Source organism: Pelophylax lessonae (genome assembly GCF_965119305.1).
Source record: "Pelophylax lessonae genome assembly, chromosome: 2".
NCBI lineage: Eukaryota > Metazoa > Chordata > Amphibia > Anura > Ranidae > Pelophylax > Pelophylax lessonae.
In genome coordinates, this window is record NC_138769.1 from 120,566,515 (window position 1) to 120,590,210 (window position 23,696).

General features: G+C 43.6%; 1 protein-coding gene across 2 annotated transcripts in view; it reads left to right on the top strand.

Moving 5' to 3' along the window:
• Positions 1 to 23,696, top strand: part of TMIGD1 (transmembrane and immunoglobulin domain containing 1) — a 532,600-nt gene that overhangs the window by 491,298 nt on the left and 17,606 nt on the right. For both annotated transcript variants that reach the window (XM_082244949.1, XM_082244948.1), the window contains exon 5: positions 1,969 to 2,075. In XM_082244949.1, the coding sequence (XP_082101075.1) occupies positions 1,969 to 2,075 (107 nt within the window). The remainder of the gene's footprint in view (positions 1 to 1,968; positions 2,076 to 23,696) is intronic.

Here is a 23,696-nt window from a genome sequence, read left to right on the forward strand (position 1 = left end):
AGAAACGTAATATAAATATAATACCGTATAAGAGGGGGGATTGAGAGCCACAGGTTTACAACAGATGGACTACTACGGACAGGACTGGTCTCCAAGTGGTTAATGGTTTAATTGTTTATTGGTTAGATTTGTTTGCTTAGTTCGGTATTTTACATTCTGTGGCATTGTAAGAAACATGCACCCAGTGAGATATACTGAAATGGCGACACAGTGAGGGAAGAGTTACCCTGCAATTGAGTGATATTTTCTCTGTACAAACTGAATGCTGACTGATTGTATTAATGTAATGCCTGATAATTAAGCTCAATAAACATCTTTTTGTTTTTCTGATAAAAAAAAAAAAAGAAACATTGGAGACTGCAGCCGTCAGATATATGTGCATCCTTGGAGGGGTTTGAAAGGTTCAGTTATGTCAGGACAAAGGGGCAAAAAGGATAACTGCACTTTGTCTTAAAGTGCATTTGTCCTTTAATAAACTTTAAAAACAAAGCAAATAAGAGAGGATCATTGTTAGGTTTTATATACAATCTAAAGCAGGGCTTCCCAAACTTTTTTGGGCTGAGACCCACTTCTGAATACAGTTATTTTTCAGGAACCGCTTGCTTGTAATTGAATATTGTAAAGAGCTACAGAATATGTTAGCGCTATATAAATGCAAATAATAGTTGTAAGTAATCAGCACCCTCATAGACAGTATAAGGCAGGCAGAGGACAGAAATCAACCACCCCAGGACAGGGATCAGCAGGCTATATAGCACTCACCCTCCTTCTTCTCCCAGCGGTCCACAGTGAAGGTGAAGCCCCTGTTTGCCCTCTCCAAGGCTCAGCACACCTCACCCAGAGACTCCATGATGAGGAGCTCTATGCTGGTCTTGGTGTCCTGGCTCTTCTCCTTCCGATCCTCTACTGGGGTCACAGAAGCTGCTATGAACTCCTGACACTGCCGGGCTACCTGGTCCTCCTATGATACCAAGGCCTGCTGTCTCTGCCCGCTATAGCTGAGAGAATCCCGCTGCCAGTCTAGCCACCACTGCTGCCGCCAGCAGGACCGAGGAGCTGGCTCTGCACCCCATGAACATATCCTACATAACAGCCAACATACGTACAAATACAACATTACAATGCCATAGAAATGGTTACTCACTGATGCAAGTATCCTCCTCGGGGGAAATGCAGACCAGCCTCCGTAAACTGCGTGGGCGGGGTCCTGAATCCATCGCGATTTGACTGCTCTGGCTCTCTGTAATTTGCGTGGGCTCGCACAGCACAATTTAGGCTGGCCCGCTCTCAGTGATTTCCAGCTAAGCGTGACCCTCTCAAACACAGCTCGCGACCCACCAGTGTGTCCCGACCCACAGTTTGGGAACTCCTGATCTAAAGACTATCTTAGAGTTTCAACTTATAGATAAAATTTGAGCAAAGGTTTCCCTTAAAGTAATAAAAAAGCATCTTTACCTATTATATTTTACTTATACAGCTAAAGAGATGAAGTTCAAGTATTCTGCTACAATGTATTGAACACAAATCCAGTGGGTTCAAGATGCACAATCAGGGCTAATATACAGTATACACCGATTCATCCAGGAGAATTTTGAAACCATGGTGTACTGCATGGCCTTTGAACTATGGCCAGCAAGCTTGGATATGGCCAAAAAACAGACTTTTAGTTAGGCTACCCCCTCACTATAAAAGAGGAGCACAGAGCAGCCACAGTGTTAGTGAACTGGTAGTCCAAACTGCATAGTGAGAAATTAGGGTGAGTTGGGAAACAGCACTTATATTTAAAGGGTTGGCATTCTGGGGTTTTAATTTTTTATTTGTTTTGGGGGTATATTGGTTTCTATGTTATTTTGTTAGGGCTTTATTTTATGTTGAACTGCTCTATAACATGAAAGGAATAGTATTAGCACTGAAAACATATGTTCATACTTTTGTGCATCTAAGTGGAGTGTTGTTTTACATATATAGATAGACAGCCCGGACTTCCTGTGGAAGCAATCGCTGCTGCAGTGGTGGTAGGAGTCCTCATCATTACCTTTGGATTGTTTGCACGGCGAAAGAAAGTATTTAAACAGGTAAGCTCTGAAAACACTTCATGATCTTTTATTTTAGTTATCTAACGATAATTAGGAGACATATATTGGTAGCAATGTTAGTAGTACATTTTCAAAAGCAGGTTACGTCATGGCAGATAGAGCGAGCAGTAAGTTGTTCCACTCATTCATTGTAGAGTACATGATGTATACAGTAATAGTCCATTGGCTGGCTGCTGCTAACACTCTATCTACAGATGTTTTCAGAAAGGGGAAAAGGCAATTTTGATACCTTGTGCTTCTTCCTACAGCCATTATCTAGGTCAGACTTTCTCAACCTTTATTTATCCCAGAGGAACCCATAAAAAAAAAAATCAGGTCTCAGGTAACCCCAGCTATAATGTATTCATTAGTGTTCACTGGGAAGAATGCTCTTTTTGATGATCAGATTGTAATCCTTACAGACCGCTAGAAAAATCATTGGTGTTATGCCATTGGCTCTGCCAAGTTGTGCTGGACCCAGAACCATGCAGGGACCATCAGATGGGAGGTCAATTAGCCATATCTCAAGGAACCCCTAGAAAACTTTGAAGGGAATCCTAGTTGAGAATGGCTGATCTAGGCTGATGAAGACGAACAGCAGCTGAAAGGTTTACATAAGCAGTTCTTAGGAATTATATATATATATATTATATGATGTGTATTTACAAGTAAAAGACTCTTTCTCTCTCTCTCTCTCTCTCTCTCTCTCTATATATATATATATATATATATATATATATATATACATACACAGTATACAGTATATATATATATATATATATATATATATATATATATATATATGTACCAAAATAACATTATTATACAGTGAAATGTTTTTTTAAACCTAGAACATTTTTATAATAATACTGACATGCACAAGAGGGGAGTCATATGCAGGCACTGACTGCCATAAACCTTGGAATGTTCAGTACATTTAAGCCAATAAAGTTAATGTTTAAATTCTATTTTTAAAGTCTGAATGTCCATGTCACATTTCTCACATGTTAATGTTACTAGTTCTAATAACAGCAAGCACGCATAACTTAGACTTTGTTCTTTTTTTTTTTTAATGCAATTTTTAATAAAGTTTTCCAAGAGACAAAAATGCAAAGAACGGGTACAAGAGAGCTGATATTACATTAAATGTATCATCTCCTTAAATCCTGTAATATGTCTAGTTCTTAAATATATATATATATATATATATATATATATATATACAATCTTTGTTTTGTAAACTTTTAAAGGGATAGATTTCTGGTCTAACATTTCGAATTGAGATTGCAAGCATTTAAAATTGAGCTTAGATCTCCACCAACCTACTTGCAAAGAAAAAAAATATAATATAGGCTGAAAACATATTTACCTGACAACAGATAACTTTTTTAAATTGTATTTGTAATGCATTCTTTATTTAACAATTTTAATACAGACAATACCATAGTAGGAGAAAACAACAGTGCCTTGAAAAAGTATTCATACCCCTTGAAATTTTCCACATTTTGTCATGTTACAACTAGAAACGTAAATGTATTTTATTGGGATTTTATATGATAGAACAACACAAAGTAGCACATAATTGTGAAGTGGAAGGAAAATTATGAATGGTTTTCAAAATGTTTTACAAATAAATATCTGAAAAGTGTGGTGTGCATTTGTATGCAGCCCCCTTTACTCTGATACCCCTAACTAAAATCTAGTGGAACAAATTAGAGGAGAAGCGTTTTAACCTCAGGCAACGAGGAGGGTTCTTTACTGTTAGGGCTACAAGGTTGTGGAATTGTCTACCACAAGAGGTGGTTTCTGCGGGTAGTATGGTGGCTTTCAAAAGACTCTTAGACTTACATCTCAAGGATCAGGACATTAAGGGCTATGTTAGATGATTACAGCCACACACACCTACACAGGTTGAACTGAATGGACTATTGTCTTTATTCAACCTCACCTACTATGTAACTATGTAAAATTGCCTTCAGAAGTGACCTAATTAGTAAATATAGTCCACCTGTGTGTAATTTAATCTCAGTATAAATACAGCTGTTCTGTGAAGCCCTCAGAGGTTTGTTAGAGAACCTTAGTGAACAAACAGCATCATGAAGGCCAATGAACACACCAGATAGGTCAGGGATAAAGTTGAGGAGTAGTTTATCTCACGGAGCACTGTTCAATCCATCACCTGAAAAAGACATGAATGTCCACCTAAACTGACAGGCCAGGCAAGGAGAGCATTAATCAGAGAAGCAGCCAAGAGGCCCATGGTATTTCTGGAGGAACAGCAGAGATCCACAGCACACAAATCTGGTCTTTTTTTTGAAGAGTGGCAAGAAGAAAGAAAGCCATAAAAATATCAGATTTGCAGTTTGCAAAAAGCCATGTGGGGGACACAGCAAACATGTGGAAAAAGATTCTCTGGTCAGATGAGACCAAAATTTAACTTTTTGGCAAAATGCTATGTGTGGCGTAAAACTAACACTGCCCATCACCACCATCCCCACAATGAAACATAGTGGTGGCGGCATCATGTTTTGGGGATGCTTTTCTTCAGCAGGGACAGGGAAGCTGGTCAGAGTTGATCAGAAGATAGATGAAACAAAATACAAGACAATCTTAGAAGAAAACCTGTTAGAGTCTGCAAAAAGAGTTGAGACAGGGGCAAAGGTTCACCTTCCGGCAGGGCAATGACCCTAAACATACAGCCAGAGCTACAATGGAATGGTTTAGATCAAAGCATATTAATGTGTTGGAATGGTCCAGTCAAAGTCTAGGTCTAAATCCAATTGAGAATCTGTGGCAATACTTGAAAATTGCTGTTCACAGACGCTCGCCATCCAAACTGGAACAGCTTGAGCTATTTTGCAAAGAATGGGCAAGAATTTCACTCTCTAGATGTGCAAAGTTGGTAGAGACAAACCGAAAAAGACTTCCATCTGTAATTGCAGCTAAAGGTGATTCTACAAATTATTTACTCTGGGGGGCAAAATACAAATGCACGCCACGCTTTCACATATTTATTTGTACACAATGTTTAAAACCATTTATCATTTTCCTTCCACTTTGTGTTGTTCTATCTCATACAATAGATACATTGAGGTCCTGACTACTCGCATCAACACCACATCCCAATAATGAATAGAGAAAAGCAAAATGAAACTACCAGACTTTATAAGTGTTGAACTCCCCCTTCAGTGTAATTATAGATACACATACATACTTTTGTAAAAGAAAGTTACTTTATTCAAACACAATCATTATTAGTTACAAATCCAAAGATTGAGAATGACATTTTCCCATAAATCAATAGGTATATTGTACATCACATAAAGTAACCCATAGAAACACCCCTAAAACTTGAGGCTCATCTCCTTATAAGTGAACTGTAAACACAGTAAACCCAAAATGTAGAGAGGACGAGACTCATCCCAACGCGTTTCGCCTTTAGTTTCTTCAGGAGTGTTTGAAGAGGGTGTTCAGATGAGTAACTAAAAGCATGAAAAAAGGGGGAAAAAACAGGGTAGTACCAAACATATAACGGAAAATTTATATCAAATACTTACCATAATTTTCCTTTCCTGATGGACTCCATGGCAGCATACGTATCGGGTTTGGCCCCGCCTCCAAACCTACCCATAGGACATCACTCCCATAAATCTTTGCACCTGTTAAGCACACGTGTTCTGTAACTATCCTCCTCAGAATCCGGGAGGGAACTCCTGCTGCCATGGAGTCCATCAGGAAAGGAAAATTACGGTAAGTATTTGATATAAATTTTCCGTTTTCCTGACAGACTCCATGGCAGCATACGTATCGGGAAATAACTCGCCGTACACAAAAGGGTGGGCAGGTGCTGAACAAAAGTTTAATTTTACTCTGTCAAACAGACAGGACTTGTAAACCAAAGTTAACAGAAGAAAGAGCCGCCGGCTCAACACAATAGTGAGACAAAAAAGTATTTATAGAGGACCAGGACGCTGCTCTACAAATCACTTCAGGGGAGACGTGTGGACACTGCCCAGGACGTAGAGACACCCCGAGTTGAATGAGCCGTAATCGCCACTGGAGGGGTCAAGCCCTTAGCCCTATAAGCCCATTGGATAGTTTGGATGATCCAAGAAGAGATGGACCTTGAAGAAGCCCGAAGACCCTTGTTCTTTCCACTGAAAGTGACAAACAAATGATCTGACTGTCGAAAGGAGACCGTAGCTTCCAGATACTGCTTGAGGCAATTTCCAACATCCAGCGGATGGACAGAAGAATCTTCTTCTTGCCTAAAGGTAGGCAGAACTATTTCCGTGTTCTCAAGAAAAACTGAAGTAACCTTTGGTCTAGCCTCCAGCATAGGGATTAATACTACCCTGTCTGGAAAGAAGGTTAGAAAGGGCTCCTGTGCCCCTAAAGCTCCGATTTCGGAGACTCTCTTCGCCGATGTAATGGCTACCAGGAACACGGTCATCAATGTCAACTCCTTGATGGTAAGAGTTTCATCTGTGTCACGTAATCGTTGTGATAGAAAGTCCAGAACTAAGGGGAGATCCCACTTGGGAAACCTTGGCTTCTTCTGGGGCCTGAGTCTCATTGCCCCTTTGAAGAATTGTCGGACTAGCGTATGGGTAGCCCAAGAAATGCCGGTAAAGGCTGAAATAGCCGACACCTGAACTCTCAGAGAACTCACTGATAGAGGAAGATCTAGACCAGACTGTAGTAGGCTTAGCACATCCTGAATCCTGGAATGAGGGTTGAACCTAGTGGCCAGATGCAAGGAAAATCTTGACCAAATTCTCTCATACACTTTATCAGTTGAACTCCCTCTGGCACTCAAAAGTGTAGAGATGGCCTCTTCAGAGCACCCTAAGGCTTGTAGCCTTCCCCTCTCAACAGCCAAACCTTCAGATGCAGCCGGGCTGGACAAGGATGCAATATGGTGCCTTGAGATAGTAGATCTTGCCTGAGAGGCAGCGGAATCATTTCCTGAACGCTGAGAAGTGTTAGCAGAGGGAACCAAGGCCTGTTGGGCCAGAATGGAATCCCCGCCACTATTTCCGCTGCTTCCGACCTGAGTCTCCGGAGAAATTGAAGGATTATGGGAACTGGGGGAAAGGCATATGCCCTGTTGAACCTCCAACAATCCGTGAGGGCGTCCAACCCCAGAGCCTGAGGATCCCTGAACCTCGCACAGTATTTTCTCAACCTGCGGTTGCGAGGAGAGGCAAACAGGTCTACCCCTGGGGAGAACCCCAGGCTCAGGATCCACTCGAAGACCTCCTTGTGGAGAGACCACTCGTTGTTGTCCAACTGCACACGAGATAGGAAGTCGGCTTGGACACCTTGGACTCCCGGAACATACACTGCTGACAGGTCAGACAAGTTCTTTTGAGCCCAGACCATAATTGGCTCCACCTTTCACAGCAAGGACCAACTGCGTTTCCCTCCTTGCTTCCTTATGTATGCGACTGCTGAGGTGTTGTCCAGTCTTAGCATCACTGGAAGACCTTTTGTCAAGTGAGGGAACGCTTTCAGAGCTTGAATGGCCGCCAGTAGCTCTAGAATGTTGGACATTATCCCCTGGGAGGGGAATTTTCATTTGCCCTGAGCCACTTCCGAGAGGCAATGAGCCCCCCCAACCTGTGCTGCTGGCATCGGATGTTATCACAACCCATGAGGTCTGTATAAGAGAATGGCAGCACAGAAGATGCTCCCGCTGCAGCCACCATGGAAGACTTGCTCTCATGGCTGGGGTCAAGAAGATGTTATGATCCAAATGCCAGGTGTCCCATTGACGAAGAAAGCCTTTTTGGAAAGGCCTCATTCTCCATAGGGCCCTCTTTACCATGGGAGCTACAGCCACCATGGTCCCGATTATTCTCAAGCACTGATGCGCTTGGAGGTGAGGTGATGCGAGGGCACGGAGAATCCTGTCCCTGACCACCGTGATTTTCTCCTCCGGAAGGGACACTGTCGCTGTCAGTGTATTGAACAAGGCCCCGAGGTAGACGAGAGACTGGGTGGGAATTAGATGACTTTTCTCTAGATTTAGCAGCCACCCAAACATCTGAAGGGTGGACACCACCTGGTCCAGGTGCTTCAACAGCTGAGATTTGTCTTGGGACAAGAAGAGCAGATCGTTCAAGTAATGATGTAAGCGAATGCCCTTTGTTCTCAATAGAGCTACCACAGCCAGCAAAACTTTTGAGAAGGTTCGTGGAGAAGTGGAGAGCCCGAAGGTGAGGCAAGTGAACTGAAGGTGTAATTAATTGATGGAAAACCGGAGGTATTTCTGGAAATCTTCTGCAACAGGGACATGGAAATAGGCGTCCTTTAAGTCTATAGACACCATCCAGTCCACAGGTTGGACCGCCTGTTGAATAGAAAGAAGAGTTTCCATCTTGAACCTTTCCTTTCTGATGAATTGATTCAGAAAGGTCAGATCGATGACTGGCCTCCATGTTCCATTTTTCTTGCGAACCAAGAAAAGAGGGGAGTAGATTCCCTGACTGCACTCTGGTTCTGGTATGGAGACGACAGCCCCTTGAGAAACTAGTGACTCTATGTAGGAAAATAGTGCCTGGCGCTTCTCTCCTGAGGGTGGCAGGGAGGTAGGAAGAAACCTTGATCTTGGAGTTTCTCTGAAAGTCCACTTGTGCCCGTGCGTGATTGTCCTGACAGTCCAGAAGTCTCGGATTGAGGCCGCCCAGACATGCAGGAAGTGTAGCAACCGAGCCCCCACCCGACATGTCTGAGCGGGCCCAATCTCAAAAAGACTTGGTCGTATCACGTTCACCGGAGGGGACACACTTAGAAGGTTTCCGCGAGGAGGTTTGTCATGCTCTCCAGTTGCGACCAAATTCTCTGCCAGGCCTATAGGTACGTGCTTCCCTGGCACGGTCAGGAACATACCTTCTGGGTTGTCCTTTCCTTGGATTGAGAGGGCGTCGAGCCTGAGGCAGAAACCCAGACCTGCTGCCCGTGGCCCTGGTTATCGCCTCATCCAGCTTATTCCCAAAGAGGGAGGAGCCTCCAAAAGGAATACGGCTTTAGACTTGTTTGGAAGCTGGGTCAGCCACCCAAGGGCGGAGCCACAAAGCCCTCTTGGCCGTTACTGAGGACAGCATAACCCTGGCCAACAGACGTATAAGGTCAATAGATGCCTCCCCCAGAAAAGACAAAGCCATCTTAAGTTCCTGAATCGGGGAACTTCTGGCAGCCTCCTCAGAAAGGCTCCGAAAGGATTCATCCACTAAGTCAGACCACAACTCCATTGCTTTGGATAATGAGGCTAAGGCCAGTGCCGGCTTGCAGGCCATTCCCACAGTCAGGTAGATTCTTAAGATCAGAATCCATCCTCCGGACCGTCATGAGGGGGAGGAGCCTATTGGCACGCACGTAGGACGGAGGGGGAGAGGGCTATCTCCTGCTAATGGAGGCATCAGGGAATCTGACCGCTCCCGATCCACCTCCGGCCAGACTCTGGATGCCTAAGCTCCCGGGGATGAGCGCTGGCGCTGCGAGTGGTGAACCCTGCTGACCCCCCCCCCACCCTCCCCGACGTCTCCCTCCACGGTATGTAGCGACGACCTCACGCAGCATTAACATCCGAAGGAACCCCGCACGCTTACAGCACACGGAATCGGCCCTGGAGAGCCCTGTCTCCTGCACAGGAACGCAGGTGAGCAGCCATTGCGGCGACAGGAGAGACCTCCTCGCTAACCGGCAGTGCGGGGGGCTGGACACGGTCAGTAAACGCGACCAGGCGAACAGGTCCCGAGGGAGCGGACCCCAAGAGAGCTGCCAGGTCCATTTGAGCCAATCCATCCGGAGATGCTGATGTCCTGATGCCTGAGGGCTGGAAGCTAAGGAGACAAGAGAGTATACAGTCTAAAGACAAACGGGAAAAAGGAAAAAAAACTTTTAAAAAAAAGGGACAGTCTACAAAACCGTGAGTCACAGAGGAGTAATCCCTCTTTCTATATTATACCTACTGTCATTTTTCTGTTTATCTGAAGGTCTTATAAAGACTCCTTAGAGACATACAACAAAGCAGTATGGTAAAATGTCAATGTCAACACACCTGAGACTGATTCAGCTGCTCCCTGTTTAAACCAGCAACCTCTCATAAAGTGTTTTTTATTGGATTAATAGCCACAACAGTCTTTCAATACCCCAAACCAGCTAATTTTCTATTCTATACGGTCCCTTAATAACCGTACACAGAGACTCATAAGAAGATCACAAGTATAAATAAAGACCTTGGGGCTATATACAAAATATTTAAAATGATTAACACTCTCTCTGTGAAATAATACCTGACATTACTCAATCACCTTGCTACGACATACAGCCTGAGTTTCCCCTCTGCTCTATTGTCTTCTCTCTCTTCCACCTCTCAAATACTTAAGGTCGGGACTCACACTAGCCTGTATAAGAACTTGAGTAGGGAGGTGGGAGGCTGGAAGTGCCCCATGCCTCATACCTCCTATAACCGCCTGTGAACATTGATTCAAAATAAAGGCTACCCGGATGGTCTGTGTCTTCCTCTGGCTTGAAGGTAGATAAAATCTTTTTCTGATCATTAATATGGTATACCTAATTTTGGAGCACCATCATAGGAGGTTCTGAGATTCTATAAAAGAACCGCGGAACAACTCTCTACATAATGAGAGGTAAATCCACAAGAGGAGGAGCCATCGCAAAATCACCAAGGGTATCCTCAAGCCCTAACACAATAAGGAAATTTATGACACAAGAAAATGCCTTAGAAAAATCATCCCAGGGAAAACAACAAGGAACAGACAAGAAGAAAGTAGAGAAAAATCCAAAAGCTGAAGTAGCTAAATCACCAATCAGCCCAGCAAATTCAGAATTAAGCATAAGGACTGAAAACGACGAGGGAGAGGAGGAAGAGCAGGGAGAAATAAAAGAGCATGCCCCCACAAAAGGTGAAATGCGAGAAATGTTTGCAGGATTGGAAAAATCTTTAAAAATCGAATTGGTTAAAATCCAAACCGACCTAGGACGGGTCCAGATGGACCTGGGACACGCCCTGGGACGAGTAGAAGAACTAGAAAAAAAACAAGAGGACCAAAGAAAAATAATACAGGGGATGAGAAAGGAAATAAATGAGACCAAGAAAAAAGCCAGAGATCTAGCTTACAAACTAGAGGATCAAGAGAACAGAGCTAGACGAAAAAATTTGAGGATCCGAGGCTTAAAAGATACAACACAGGAAGAAAATTTAGAAGAAAAACTTCAAAAAATCCTAAACCCAGTTTTAGGCAGAAAGGAAGAAGACCAATTGCTGATCGACAGAGCACATCGCATAAGAAAACCGATAGGAGCCCCAGCAGAATCACCTAGAGACGTGATAATCAGGTTTCAAAATTACACAGATAAAGCACAAATATGGGAAAACCTAAAGAAGAATAAATCATTATTAAATGCAGTAAATACAGAAAACGACAAGATACAGATATTTACAGATCTGGCACCGGAAACACTGAGGAGGAGAAGAATTTTAAAACCCCTGACAGAAGAGATGCAAAAACAAGGAATCAGATATAATTGGGGGTTTCCAGCCAGTTTAATAGGAAAAAGAGACGGGCGATCAGCAAAACTCATCTTTCCAGAGGAAACTCAAGAATTTTGCAAAAAACTGGATATACAGGAACCAAACCTGCCTGGATGGTATGAAGGTGACAGGGAAGACGAATTAGGAAGAAACTCACAGACGGAAGAACAGCAATGGACATTAGCCAGAAAAAACAAAAGATAAAATACGCGGATCACTGCCCAAACAATGCAAATCGGGAGGGGGTGTGGTTTTTTTTTTTTTTTTTTCTCCCCTCTCCTGCTTTGCGGGGAGTGGCCTTTCTTACAGATGCGAACTGTGTGGGGGGACTGGGGGAGGGGGGGTCGGGGGAGTGGGGGGAGGAGGGAGGGAGGGGAAGGGAGGTAAGCTATACAAAGGAAGCAGGATAGCCCCCCCCCAAAGCCGGAACGTCCTTCCAACCGAGGAGGGAGGTATATCGTGCTAACCCATTAGAGCACCACCCCAAAGGAATGGGTATCAGGGAGAATGACCCAAAGAAACAACTAAATACCCTAAGATCAAAAATGGATCAGAAAAACATCAACATGAGACGGAAGGGGATGGAGGCGGGGGGAGGGGAGGGGGGGGGGAGGGTGGGAGAGGGGGGGAAGGGTAGGGATAGGGAAACTCTCCATTGCCAAAAAAGAAAAGAAATTTTAAAAGCCTGCCAGACTAACAACATTGGTAGTATGCGGTTAGTGGAATTTAAATTGATCCGGTGCCCCCCTGTTCGTGGAGGAACTGGATCAAGTAGAAGGAAAAAAAAATGAAAGATGAACAACTAAAAATAATAACGTACAATGTAAGAGGATTAAACTCCCATACAAAAAGGTATAAGATATTGGAAGAGCTGAGGAGAGAAGCAGCAAATATTGCTTTTCTACAGGAAACGCATATCTCTCTTCAGATATACCTAGGGATATATTTAACTCCTCATACTGAAAAATTATATCAAGCTAATTATATACCGTTACTGAACGAAATAAAAACAGAAATAAGAAATAAATCAAATGGTCAAATCTCATGGATTGGAAGAAACAATGTTGTTAAGATGTTTATTTTGCCAAAAATCTTATATACCTTCTCTTTATTGCCAATAAACATCCCCGCAAATTTTTTTAGGGTAATTAGAAACCTACTGACAAAGTATATATGGCAGTGGAAAAAACCCAGAGTACAGTACAAGATCCTGACAAGAAGCAAAGCACAGGGAGGATTAGCCACCCCAGACATAGAGAGGTATTATAAGGCGGTAATTATTACACGAATGGTGGACTGGACAAAAATAGAAAGGAGAGAAAAAAGATGGGTAGAGATAGAATGTACACAAAATAATAACCAGTTACACAAAACAATTTGGATTCCACCAAAATATAGGGAAACACAGGGAGCACATGAATTGACAAAAGTAGTTTATAAAATATGGGATGGAATAAATAAGCAACTGAAATGGGAATATAACTCACCAATGATAGCATTAAATGGCACTGAATATTTTCCACCCGGGGAGGAAGAACAGGGGGGAAATTGGATAGGGAACACTCAATTAAAAGATATTTTACACAAAGGGCACATAAAAACACTTCAGAAATTAAAACAAGAAAATAATAATATAAAAATAGATAATTGGAGATATCTCCAGCTGAAACATTTTGTCAGCTCATTACCACAGCCGATTAGGTCGGAAAAAAATCTCAACAATATCGAGAAACTGAGCTACTCTCTCAAGCAAAGGCATGGAGTGTCTCAGATTTACAAAATGCTGACGGAATGGCACAGTACAGAGAAACCTCCATATATAGGAAAATGGGAGAAAGAAATAGGAATACACTTGCAAGGACAGGAGCTAGGGATTGTACTGGGGATGGCGGGATCCACAGCCATAGATGTCAGTACTACAGAATTAAACTACAAATGTCTATACAGGTGGTACATCACCCCAGAAGTGATAAATAAATACCAACCAGGCAAGACAGATAAATACTGGCGGGACTGCGGCAACATAGGTACAATTTATCATTTATTTTGGGACTGTCCCAAAATAAGAGATTTTTGGCTAGAGGTAAGACAACTGATTGAAGACATCACCGAAATAAAAGTGCCGGATTAACCATGGGCATGCCTATTTCACAAAACAACAATACCTTTAAAGAAATATAAAACGACTCTGGTCCCAACAATGCTGAATACAGCAAAAGGAACCATACCAAAAAAATGGAGAGAAAAGGAGAGTCCGAAAATAAAGGAATGGTGTAAAAAGATAAATAATAAATATAATATGGAATACCTATGTAATACACAAGAGGAGATTCCAAGAAATATGATAAGAAAATGGGGGAAATGGAAAGAATTTAAAAAATCAACTAAATATATTGAGATAAATAATTAGCATATCTACTATGGGGAGGCATCCTAGAGCGAAACGGCTGGCAAGTAGGGGAGGAATTCTGGGAGGCAGGGGGAGGGTGGGAAGGGAAAAATGTATATGTATTTCTTTTGTGTGCCTTTTGATGCATAATTTAATTATGTAACTTGTGAATCTAAACCAAATTGGTGGAACTCTGTATATTGAGATTTTATATGCAAATAAAAATAAAGTAAAAAAAAAAAGAATCCATCCTCCTATCCAAAGGATCTTTAAAGGAGGCTGTGTCCTCTAGTGGGAGGGTCACATGTTTGACCAGCCTCATGACTGCGGCATCCACCAAGGGAGGAGATTCTAGATGTTTTACATCTTCTTCCTTGAAAGGATATAACCGAGACATTTTGGAAAGCATGGAATTCTTCCTTTCCACCTTATTCCATTCTTCAGTAATGATATCCCCTAATTCACCCAAAAAAGGGAAGTCGAGTCGCTCTTTGCAGAGCTGCTTAAAGAATCTCTTCTGTTGTTAGAGGAGAAAACAGCCGAGTCTTCCCAATTCAGGGTCTCTCTTACCGCTCTGACTAAGGAGGGGACGAGAGCATACTCAAATCCCAAGCAGGGATCTTCAACCTCTGAATCACTCTCTGACAGGTGACTAGGTTGAGAGGTTTCAGGATCTTCCCTAGGCTGTCTTCCAAGGGGAGGGCTTGGAGGAGTCACTTCTGGGCTCTGCGCCTGACCTACTCCCACGTCTGCCAGGGAATCCTTGACGACCCTCTTGACTAGGGCCTCCAGTCGCTGGTCTGGATTGTCCCTCTCTCCCGCAGCTTGAGAGAAGCATTTGTCACACATTGATTTGCTTTCAGGGACACGTGCACCACAACCCCAACAGCCCACTCTATCTGGGCGTCGCGAGGGGCCCGCTGAGGCAGATGATTTCCCACGATGATGACTGACTGTGACCTCCGAGCAGATCTCGAGGAGGTGTGCCGGTGGTGAGAACTTGAGCGATGCTCACTCTTGCATGAGGAATGCCGTTCCGACCTAGGAGGGCTGTAAAACAAAGGAACAAACAGGGAGGCAGGACATAAATGATGCCCTAATCCCCCCCTCTCTACACACCCCAACCCCCAAGCCCCGCATACCTATTAAGGGCGGGCTGAGGGTGAGGAGGCTTCCATCTGGCGCTGACCTGCAGGGATGAGCCGGACAACGGGATCAGAGAGGAAGAAAGAGGAGAGGGGGAATAACTCCCAAAAACCTGGGGCCGGTACTCACCAGGAAGACCGTATGGGCAAATGCAGAGCATCAGCGGATGCAGCAGGTAGACACACCGAGAAACCGACAGCAAAATACAGACTTCCAGCAACAGAGTGTATGATCTACACACTCTGCTGACACCTGAAGGGTTTTCAATATGGCACCCGCTGACATCATCAATCAGCGCCGAAAAACCCTACTGCACATGCTCCACATCGTCACTGAGCATGTGCGAGAACCAAGCCTCGTTCTGAGGTGCCCGCACATGCTCAGTAGCCCTAGCCACCAGGAAATAACAGGAAATAAGGTAAGAACATACAAAACCAGCTGAAATAAAAACTTAAGCTGCCATGGAGTTAAACAAATATGACAGGCAAGGGGTACTCACGACCACCAACGAACCGCTAGCCACCAGGGATGGATGAGCATACCGCACACACCGGACTTCATGATTCTTTCAGGGTACAGGCCACCCGCAGCAGCTGGGCTTTTTGGCCAAGGTGCACGTCAGAAGAATCTTCGCCCCTGCTCCATACCCCGCAACAGCTGGAGCTTATTGGAGAACTCAATACCCGAATGGTAGAGACATCCATCTCCTGGGATCCATCTTCAGGTAGGATACAGGTAATCCATTAGGAGGACAAAAAAGGAACACGTGTGCTGAACAGGTGCAAAGATTTATGGGAGTGATGTCCTATGGGTAGGTTTGGAGGCGGGGCCAAACCCGATACGTATGCTGCCATGGAGTCTGTCAGGAAAACAACTTATCACTTACATAGTCAATAACTTCCATTAGGAAATATTTACATCAACTTACAATTGTGAAAAATTGCAAATTCAGGAGGGATCACAGATATTCATCTATGTCTGGCCAGATCAGCACCAAGACATCGGAGATTAGGTGATCCCAAAAACAGGGGAAGAAAGGGTCAGTCCAAAACGCACCAACCCTGGAGGGGAGAGAGAAGGAAACGATCGGCTTAACTTCCACTATGCCAGAATCTAGATAGCACTGGTAAAAGAAGGGACAAAAAATCACAATTAATGTTCCTATTCTTAGACACAATCAACAGTAACTACCAATTTAACATACCATTGCCACTCACGAACATACCTAACCCCAAAGAAAAGGGGGGGAATGCAAGGCAGAGGCCAAACTGCATTAAGGTTAGATGTATATCTAATTAAACAAAAAAACACACCAATAAGATCTTACAATCAACACTGACACATCCTTACATCCGTGTCTTTAAACATGAGAGCGGCCAAACATATTACCTCTAGGTCCTCACGACTTCCCTTATTTGTCAGTCACCAAAAAAGAAGAGCCTTCTACGGTGAGTAGCCTGTAGCTTATCTTCCTATGTTAAGCCTGTTTATATTGGCGATCTGGCACCAAAAACACTCCCTTCTCCCACCCCAAACCACTGCCGTCTCAATGGAATATGCTATTGCGCATGTGCCAGAACCCGCGCATGCGCGATAATGGCGGGATGGACGGCTGTGGTCCCACGCCCACACACTGCATCATTTATCTCACCAAACAGAGGCATATAATGGAAGAAGCAGGAGGAGGTAGAGGGACACAAAGGAAAACAGCCACGTCCCATCACAAGCCCATATATCGGGGGCCACATATAAAGGTTATAGATAACACTCCATTGAGCTGCCATCTTATTGTCACTGAGGGGAATAAAAATTCATCTGAGGCAAGCAAACAGAAGACGCCATCTTGTGCTTTTAACGTAGATAACAGCTCAATTACCCAAATTTATAGATATAGGTAAACACTACAGATGATGCCATGTTATAGTCCCTGTGGCAATAAAAATTCATCTACGACAAGCAGATAACACGCCATCTTATGAAACTAACATAGATGGCAGCTTAAAAACCACCAAGAGTTTGAAAGAAACAACAAATCAATGTCTCATTGTGGAAACATTACCAAGAGTACATACCATATTTATAGCGCACCTTCAAGAGTGCTAAAACATATCTTCATAACATACCAGACAAAACAGTCCACACATTAATAGATAATCTCCTACAGGCAAGGCCCCCCGACAGGGCTTACACTTTCCGAATTAAGTACCAAGAAGCAGACCCCCATCCCCCCCAGAACAGGGACCACCCTGCGGTTGAAAAGCCATCCTTTGTCCTGGGCATCCTAAATAGAGGAGACGGGCCTGATCCCTCTGAAATGGCCTAACCACATCGCAAAAACATCAAACTTATTATAAACAGTAGTAAATATTGTCCAACTCCTGGATAGAGTTATCTGAGAATGCTAGAGGAATTACATTACAAAAACCTTGGATTACCGAGGTGCAAGGAAAATTAGCAGATTGGGGAAAAAACAATTACAGATAAGATTTGTAGCTGATATATTCATAAAGGCCTGGAGGCTTAGTAGCATGAAAGATCCACTGAGTTTCCAACTGTAACAATCGTTTGTCAATATTTCCTCCCCTAGGTGACTTTTTTACATGTTCTAATGTGAAAAACCTCATGTAATCCAAGTTAAAGTTATTATATAAACCAATATGGCGGCTGATGGCTGATTCCATTAGGTAATTTTTAATTTCATATACGTAATCACGAATGCGCCTATGGAAAGCTCTAGTTTTATCTACATAGTAGGCCTTACATAGACATGCCATGTAGTAGACAATTCCTATTGTTTGACAATTTGTTAATTCTCAAGGGGTCCATGTTTGAACATTAGGCAGATGCATGGGCGTCCGCAGGACTTTTTTCAGGGGGGGGCATCATTTTTGGTCACCCATGCTCCGCCCCTTTTCAACAATGTCCTGAAGGGGAGGGGCTTAGTCATTATACTTATTTTGAGTATTTATTTTTAAAGAGCAAACACCAGCATTTATTTTTAAAACATTTGTTAACCTAAAAAAAAAAAATATATATATCCTGTTCCCTTAAAGCATGTTATACAGCACAGTGCTTTGCTGTGTAATTTGGCCCCTTTTATCACCTATGTTAACTGACCACGGTATACCATGGCTGCTGAGCCTTGACACTGTGGTCAGTTTACGTGCCTCCGTCATTTGCAGCCCTCCTGTCCTTCTCTGTCTTCTCTCCCTACCTGTCTGCTCCTGTGTTAGTGCCCCCCCCCCCCTCCTGCTGCTGTAGTTACATTTAAAGTTTTATATCCTGTCTGCAGTTTGTTTAATAATCCTGTGTGCCCCTGTGTCTGTGTTTTATAAAAATAAGCTGTACAGGTTTTCAGAGCGCCACTCGCTGCTCATGTGACCCACCGCCTCTCTCCTCCTCCTCCTCCTCCCCTCACCACTGACATCAGTGAGGAATCCTTAGCCCAACCCGCTGCAGGAAGCTGTCATATGGGGAGAGGAGAGAGCTGACGATTCACGTGAGCGGTGCTCGGCCTTCTGAAAACTGGTAAAGAACGGCTTATTTTTTTAAGACACAGGGGCACACAGGATTATTAAACAAACCAGACAGGATGGTATAAAGTGGCTTAACAACCACTTGAAAGGGGAAGTTGAGATTACAGGGGGGGGGGGCATTTAACCCCCCTTGCCCCTACCTGCGGATGCCCATGGGCAGATGTATCCTATCACTGACCCACATCCAGTTGCAGTAATTACAATTACCAAACCTTGATTTGCCTCTTTTGCGTTGACCCCAAGGTAAGCTGGAGGTCCTATCCTGTAGGTGACTGTGAGTTAAATGGTCACGTAACAACTTCGCCCTGCGATATGTCACTTGGGGCCTCTCCCCAATATACTTGGCCACTATTGGGTCATCCTTTAACCAGTTTCTGACCGCTTACTTATACGCTTAATTATATTTACTGCAGCAGGCTGGCTCGTACAGGCAGAACAATGTAAGTCTACCATGTAAGTCTACATCGCTCGCCTGCGAAGAAGCCAAGGCATGTGTCAAGTGGCTCCGATTGCCGCCTGACTCCCGCGATCGCTCCCCGAAGAGAGAGAAAAGGACGGTCGGCTGTTGGAAACACAGCTGACCGTCCTTCTCCCTGAAATGATCACAGAGCTTCCGCTCCGGACCGCGAGGCTGCTACCTGTAATTAGTCATTGGTTTGCTGGGGTGTCCCAGCAACCAGTGATGTCCTGTGTGTGCGCCATGCCCCCCTCCTTCTTACTGCGGCTCCCGGCTCACTTCCAGCCAGGCCGCGAGTAGACGCGTGATGTCACGAGCGCGCCCCACCCCCCCCCCCCCCTGCTCCTGACTGCGGCTCCCTCTCAGCCGAGCAGCGAGTTGGGGCGTGACATTATGTGCGCGCCCCGCCCCCCTGCTGCTCGCGGCTCAAGGCTCCAGGCGCAGCTTGCTGACTCCTGCCCTAAAGGTATGTGGGGCACATGTTAAAGGGAGAAAGCAATGTGGTGTGGTTTAATACAATAGCTGCACTTCTTAAAGCTTATGAGAGTTTTATAAAGTGTTCAGACTGATGGGCATATTTTGTTGTGCTCATTAGAGTACCTCATAAAAAAAAAAATGTGCCCATCAGAGTGCCCCCTAACATAAAATGTGCCCATCAGCGTGCCCCTTATTTTATGCTAAAGGACACGCTGATAGGCACATTTTATGTTAAGGGGCACTCTGATGGGCACATTTTATGTTAAGAGCAACGCTGATTTACATGTTTTGTTTTGCCCATCAGCATGCCCGCTAACATAAAATGTGCCCATCAGCGTGCCCCTTATTTTATGTTAGGGGGCACGCTGATGGGCACATTTTATGGTAAGGGGCACGCTGATGGGCATATTTTATGTTAAGGGTCACGCTGTTGGGCACATTTTGTTCTTCCCATCAGAGTGCCTCTAACATAAAATGTGCCCATCAGCTTGCCCCTTTATGTTAAGGATCACGCTGATGGGCATATTTTATGTTAAGGGGCATGCTGATGGACATATTTATGCATGCTATGGGGCACACTGATGGGCATATTTTATGTTAAAGGAGCACTGTGATAAGGACACCTGATGTAAGGGGGCACTCTGACGGGAATGCCTGATGTAAGGTGGCACTGTGATGGGGACACCCGATGTAAAGGAGCACTGTCATGGGGACACCTGATGTAAAGGAGTACTGTTTTTGTGCCCATCAGAGTGCCCCTTAACCGCTTGCCGAACGCCGCACGACTATTTACTGCGGCGGTCAGCCCCTCACAGGCAAAGCGGCGTAGGGCTACGTCGCTAGCCTGGGAGACTCTAGGACCCCCCCCGCGCGTGTGCCCGGCGGACCCGATGTCCGCTGGGCACTCGCGATCGTCCGTTACACCGAATGAAAGGAGGATCACACAGTTCTACTATGTAGGACCGTTGATCTCTGTTCTTACACTAGTAGCCACATCCAATCACAGTTAGAAGCACTCTCTAAAGAAAAGTTAACCCCTTCACTGCCAGTGTTATTTTTACAGTAACAGTGCATATGTATGGCACTGATTACTGTAGTAATGTCACTGGTAACCCCAAAAGTGCCAAAAATGTCAGTCAAGGGTCCGATCTGTCCGCCGCAATGTCGCAGTCCCGCAAAAAAAAAAATCGCAGATCGCCGCCATTACTCATTTAAAAAAAAAAACAACAAAAATGACAAAAATCTTTCCCTTAGTTAGTAAAAGCAATAATTTTTGCGCAAACCAATCAAAATACGCTTTTTTACATTTTTTTGGGGAATTTCATATAAAAAAATGTGAAAAATATTGTTATTTTAGCAAAATTGACGCGCTTTTTTTGTTTATAGCGCATGATCAAAAAATCGCACAGGTGATTAAATACCACCAAAAGAAAGCTCTGTTTGTGGGAAAAAAAAGGATGTCAAATTCGTTTAGGTACAGCGTTGCACGACCGCGCAATTGTCCGTTAAAGTCACGCAGTGCTGAATCGCAAAATAGGCCCTGGTCAGGAAGGGGGTAAAATCTTCCGGGGCTTAAGTGGCTAACATAAAATGCGCCCTTTAGAGTGCCCCTTAACATAAAATGTGCCTAGCAGCATGCCACTTAGATTATCTCAAGTCATAGCAAACTTGAGATTCGGACCTCGGCCCAAAGAAAATTTTAGCGACCACCGACCGGACCTCCTTGATTTTTAATTCACTACCCCTGGTATATAGGATCATATGTCTCTGTGGACCGTTAAAGTAACGCAGTGCGGACGCGCAAAATAGGGCCTGGTCATTAAAAGGGCAAATCCTTCTGGTCCAGAAGTGGTTAATAGATGCCAGTGGCATGATAAAATTCTTTCCACTTGGGTGTGATTCTGAGAAAAACTGGTGATAATACCTGTGGGTTCATTCACATTTAGTTTGCGATGGGTATATAGGAGAGAGTCACCTGATCTCCGTTTAGTTCTATTAACCACTTGCCGCAGGCTGGCTCAGCTGCGCGAATCGACAAAGGGGTAAGTCGGTTTACGGTTCACTGGAGTGGTGCGGGGGGGGGCGAGCCACCCGCCCCCACTAGGCATCGGGGATGCCGATCCATGGGACCGGCAGCCGCTATTGCCGCCAGGCACCCGCAATCGCTCCCTGCTGAGAGAGGACGATCAGCTGTTGTAAACACAGCTGACTGTTATTTTCTCTGAAATGATCACAGAGCGCCTGTGGTCCTTCTATACAGGATCACAGGTCTCTATGATCATTTCACAAGTACATACAGTTAGAAAACACTCCCCTAAGCTCACAATTAACCCTTTGAGCACCCCTAGGTTAACCCCTTCCCTGCCAGTGTCATTATTACAGTAACAGTGCATATTTTTAGCACAAATTACTGTAGTAAAGTCACTGGTCCCCCCAAAAGTGTCAAAAATGTCAGTTAGGGGACCGATCTGTCCGCCGCAATGTCGCAGTCCCGCTAAAAATGGCAGATCACCGCTATTACTAGTAAAAAAAAAAAAAAAAATGACATAAATCTTTCCGCTAGTTTGTAGACACTAAACTTTTGCACAAACCAATCAAAATACGCTTTTTGCTATTTGTTTTTTCTTTTTTAACAAAAATGAGTAGCAGAATACAAATTGGCATAAAAAGATGAAAATTTTTAATTTTTAATTTTAAATTTTTTTTGGGAATGTTATGTAGCAGAATGTGAAATATATATATATATATATATATATATATATATATATTTTAAATTGTCGCTTTTTTTTGTTTATAGCAAAAAAAATACACAGGTGATCAAATACCACCAAAAGAAAGCTTTATTTGTGGGAAAAAAGGACATCAATTTTAATTTGGTACAGTGTCGCACGACCACACAATGTTCCGCTAAGTAACGCAGTGCCAAATCGCAAAACATGGCCTGGTCATTAAGGGGACAAATCCTTTCCTGGTCCAGAACTGGTTAAAGGCTTTTTTAAGACATCCTTCTTTAGAAGACAGTTCTGTGCTTCCTTGCCTGAATAAGAAAATTCTCCTCCCTACTACAATTTCTCTTCAGTCTAAGATATTGCCCATAGGGTATACTATTCTTGTGATGAGATGAGCACTCGAGGCATGCAGAATGGTATTCGCAGCCGATGGTTTACGATAAAGATCTGTCATTACGTTACCCTCCATTGTCCTTTAAAATGTGAATATTGAAGAAGGTTACTCTGGGTTGATCACATTCCATTGTAAATTTCAGATTGAATGAATTTCATCCAATCCATTTCATAAACTCATCCACATACACATCACATACAATCCCAATAAAATACATTTATGTTTTTGGTTGTAACGTGACAAATGTGGAAAAATTCAAGGGGTATGAATTATTTTTCAAAGCATTATATTGGAAATCATAATGACCATGACAGATGGTACTAAGCAGAAGAGTATCACCAAACACGTGAAGCAAAAAATCATAATAAAATGTTACAACGTATAACTAACATTTAGAGTAACATAATCAGAAGTTGTAATGGTACCTTATGCCCAAAATCTGCAGGCAACCAGATCGCTGAATAGGTAAAAAATGTGGTAGAAGTGCAGGAAAAGGTTAACAGCTTCCCATTCTAAAGAAGGTTATAAGGATAGAGTGAAGACTCAAAGTAACAAAGGATATAGGGGTCCAGAGACAAAACAGGGGGGGTGACAAACAACATGATAAGAGAACAAAGGTAGAAAAAGTTATGTCAGGATGGGTTGGAGAACAGCCTGAAAAGGAAGGGGTTGTAAGAAGGTACACCAAGCAGGAGAGGGCTGTGGGACCCTAGTTTGAAGTAAGTCAGAAGAGGAAATAACAGGGAAGCATATAAATCAGAGAAAGAAAAGTTGGAGACAGAGTAGGCTAGCAAACAGCATTAAAAGGGTCCTTTGGTATATTATTCAGCCTGTAATCTGTTTAAACACCTCTGTGAAAGAGTATTCATTCCCATAATGCCAAGTAGACTGTAACTTGTCATCAGTTCCTTTGAAGGAGCTTGTCTTATTC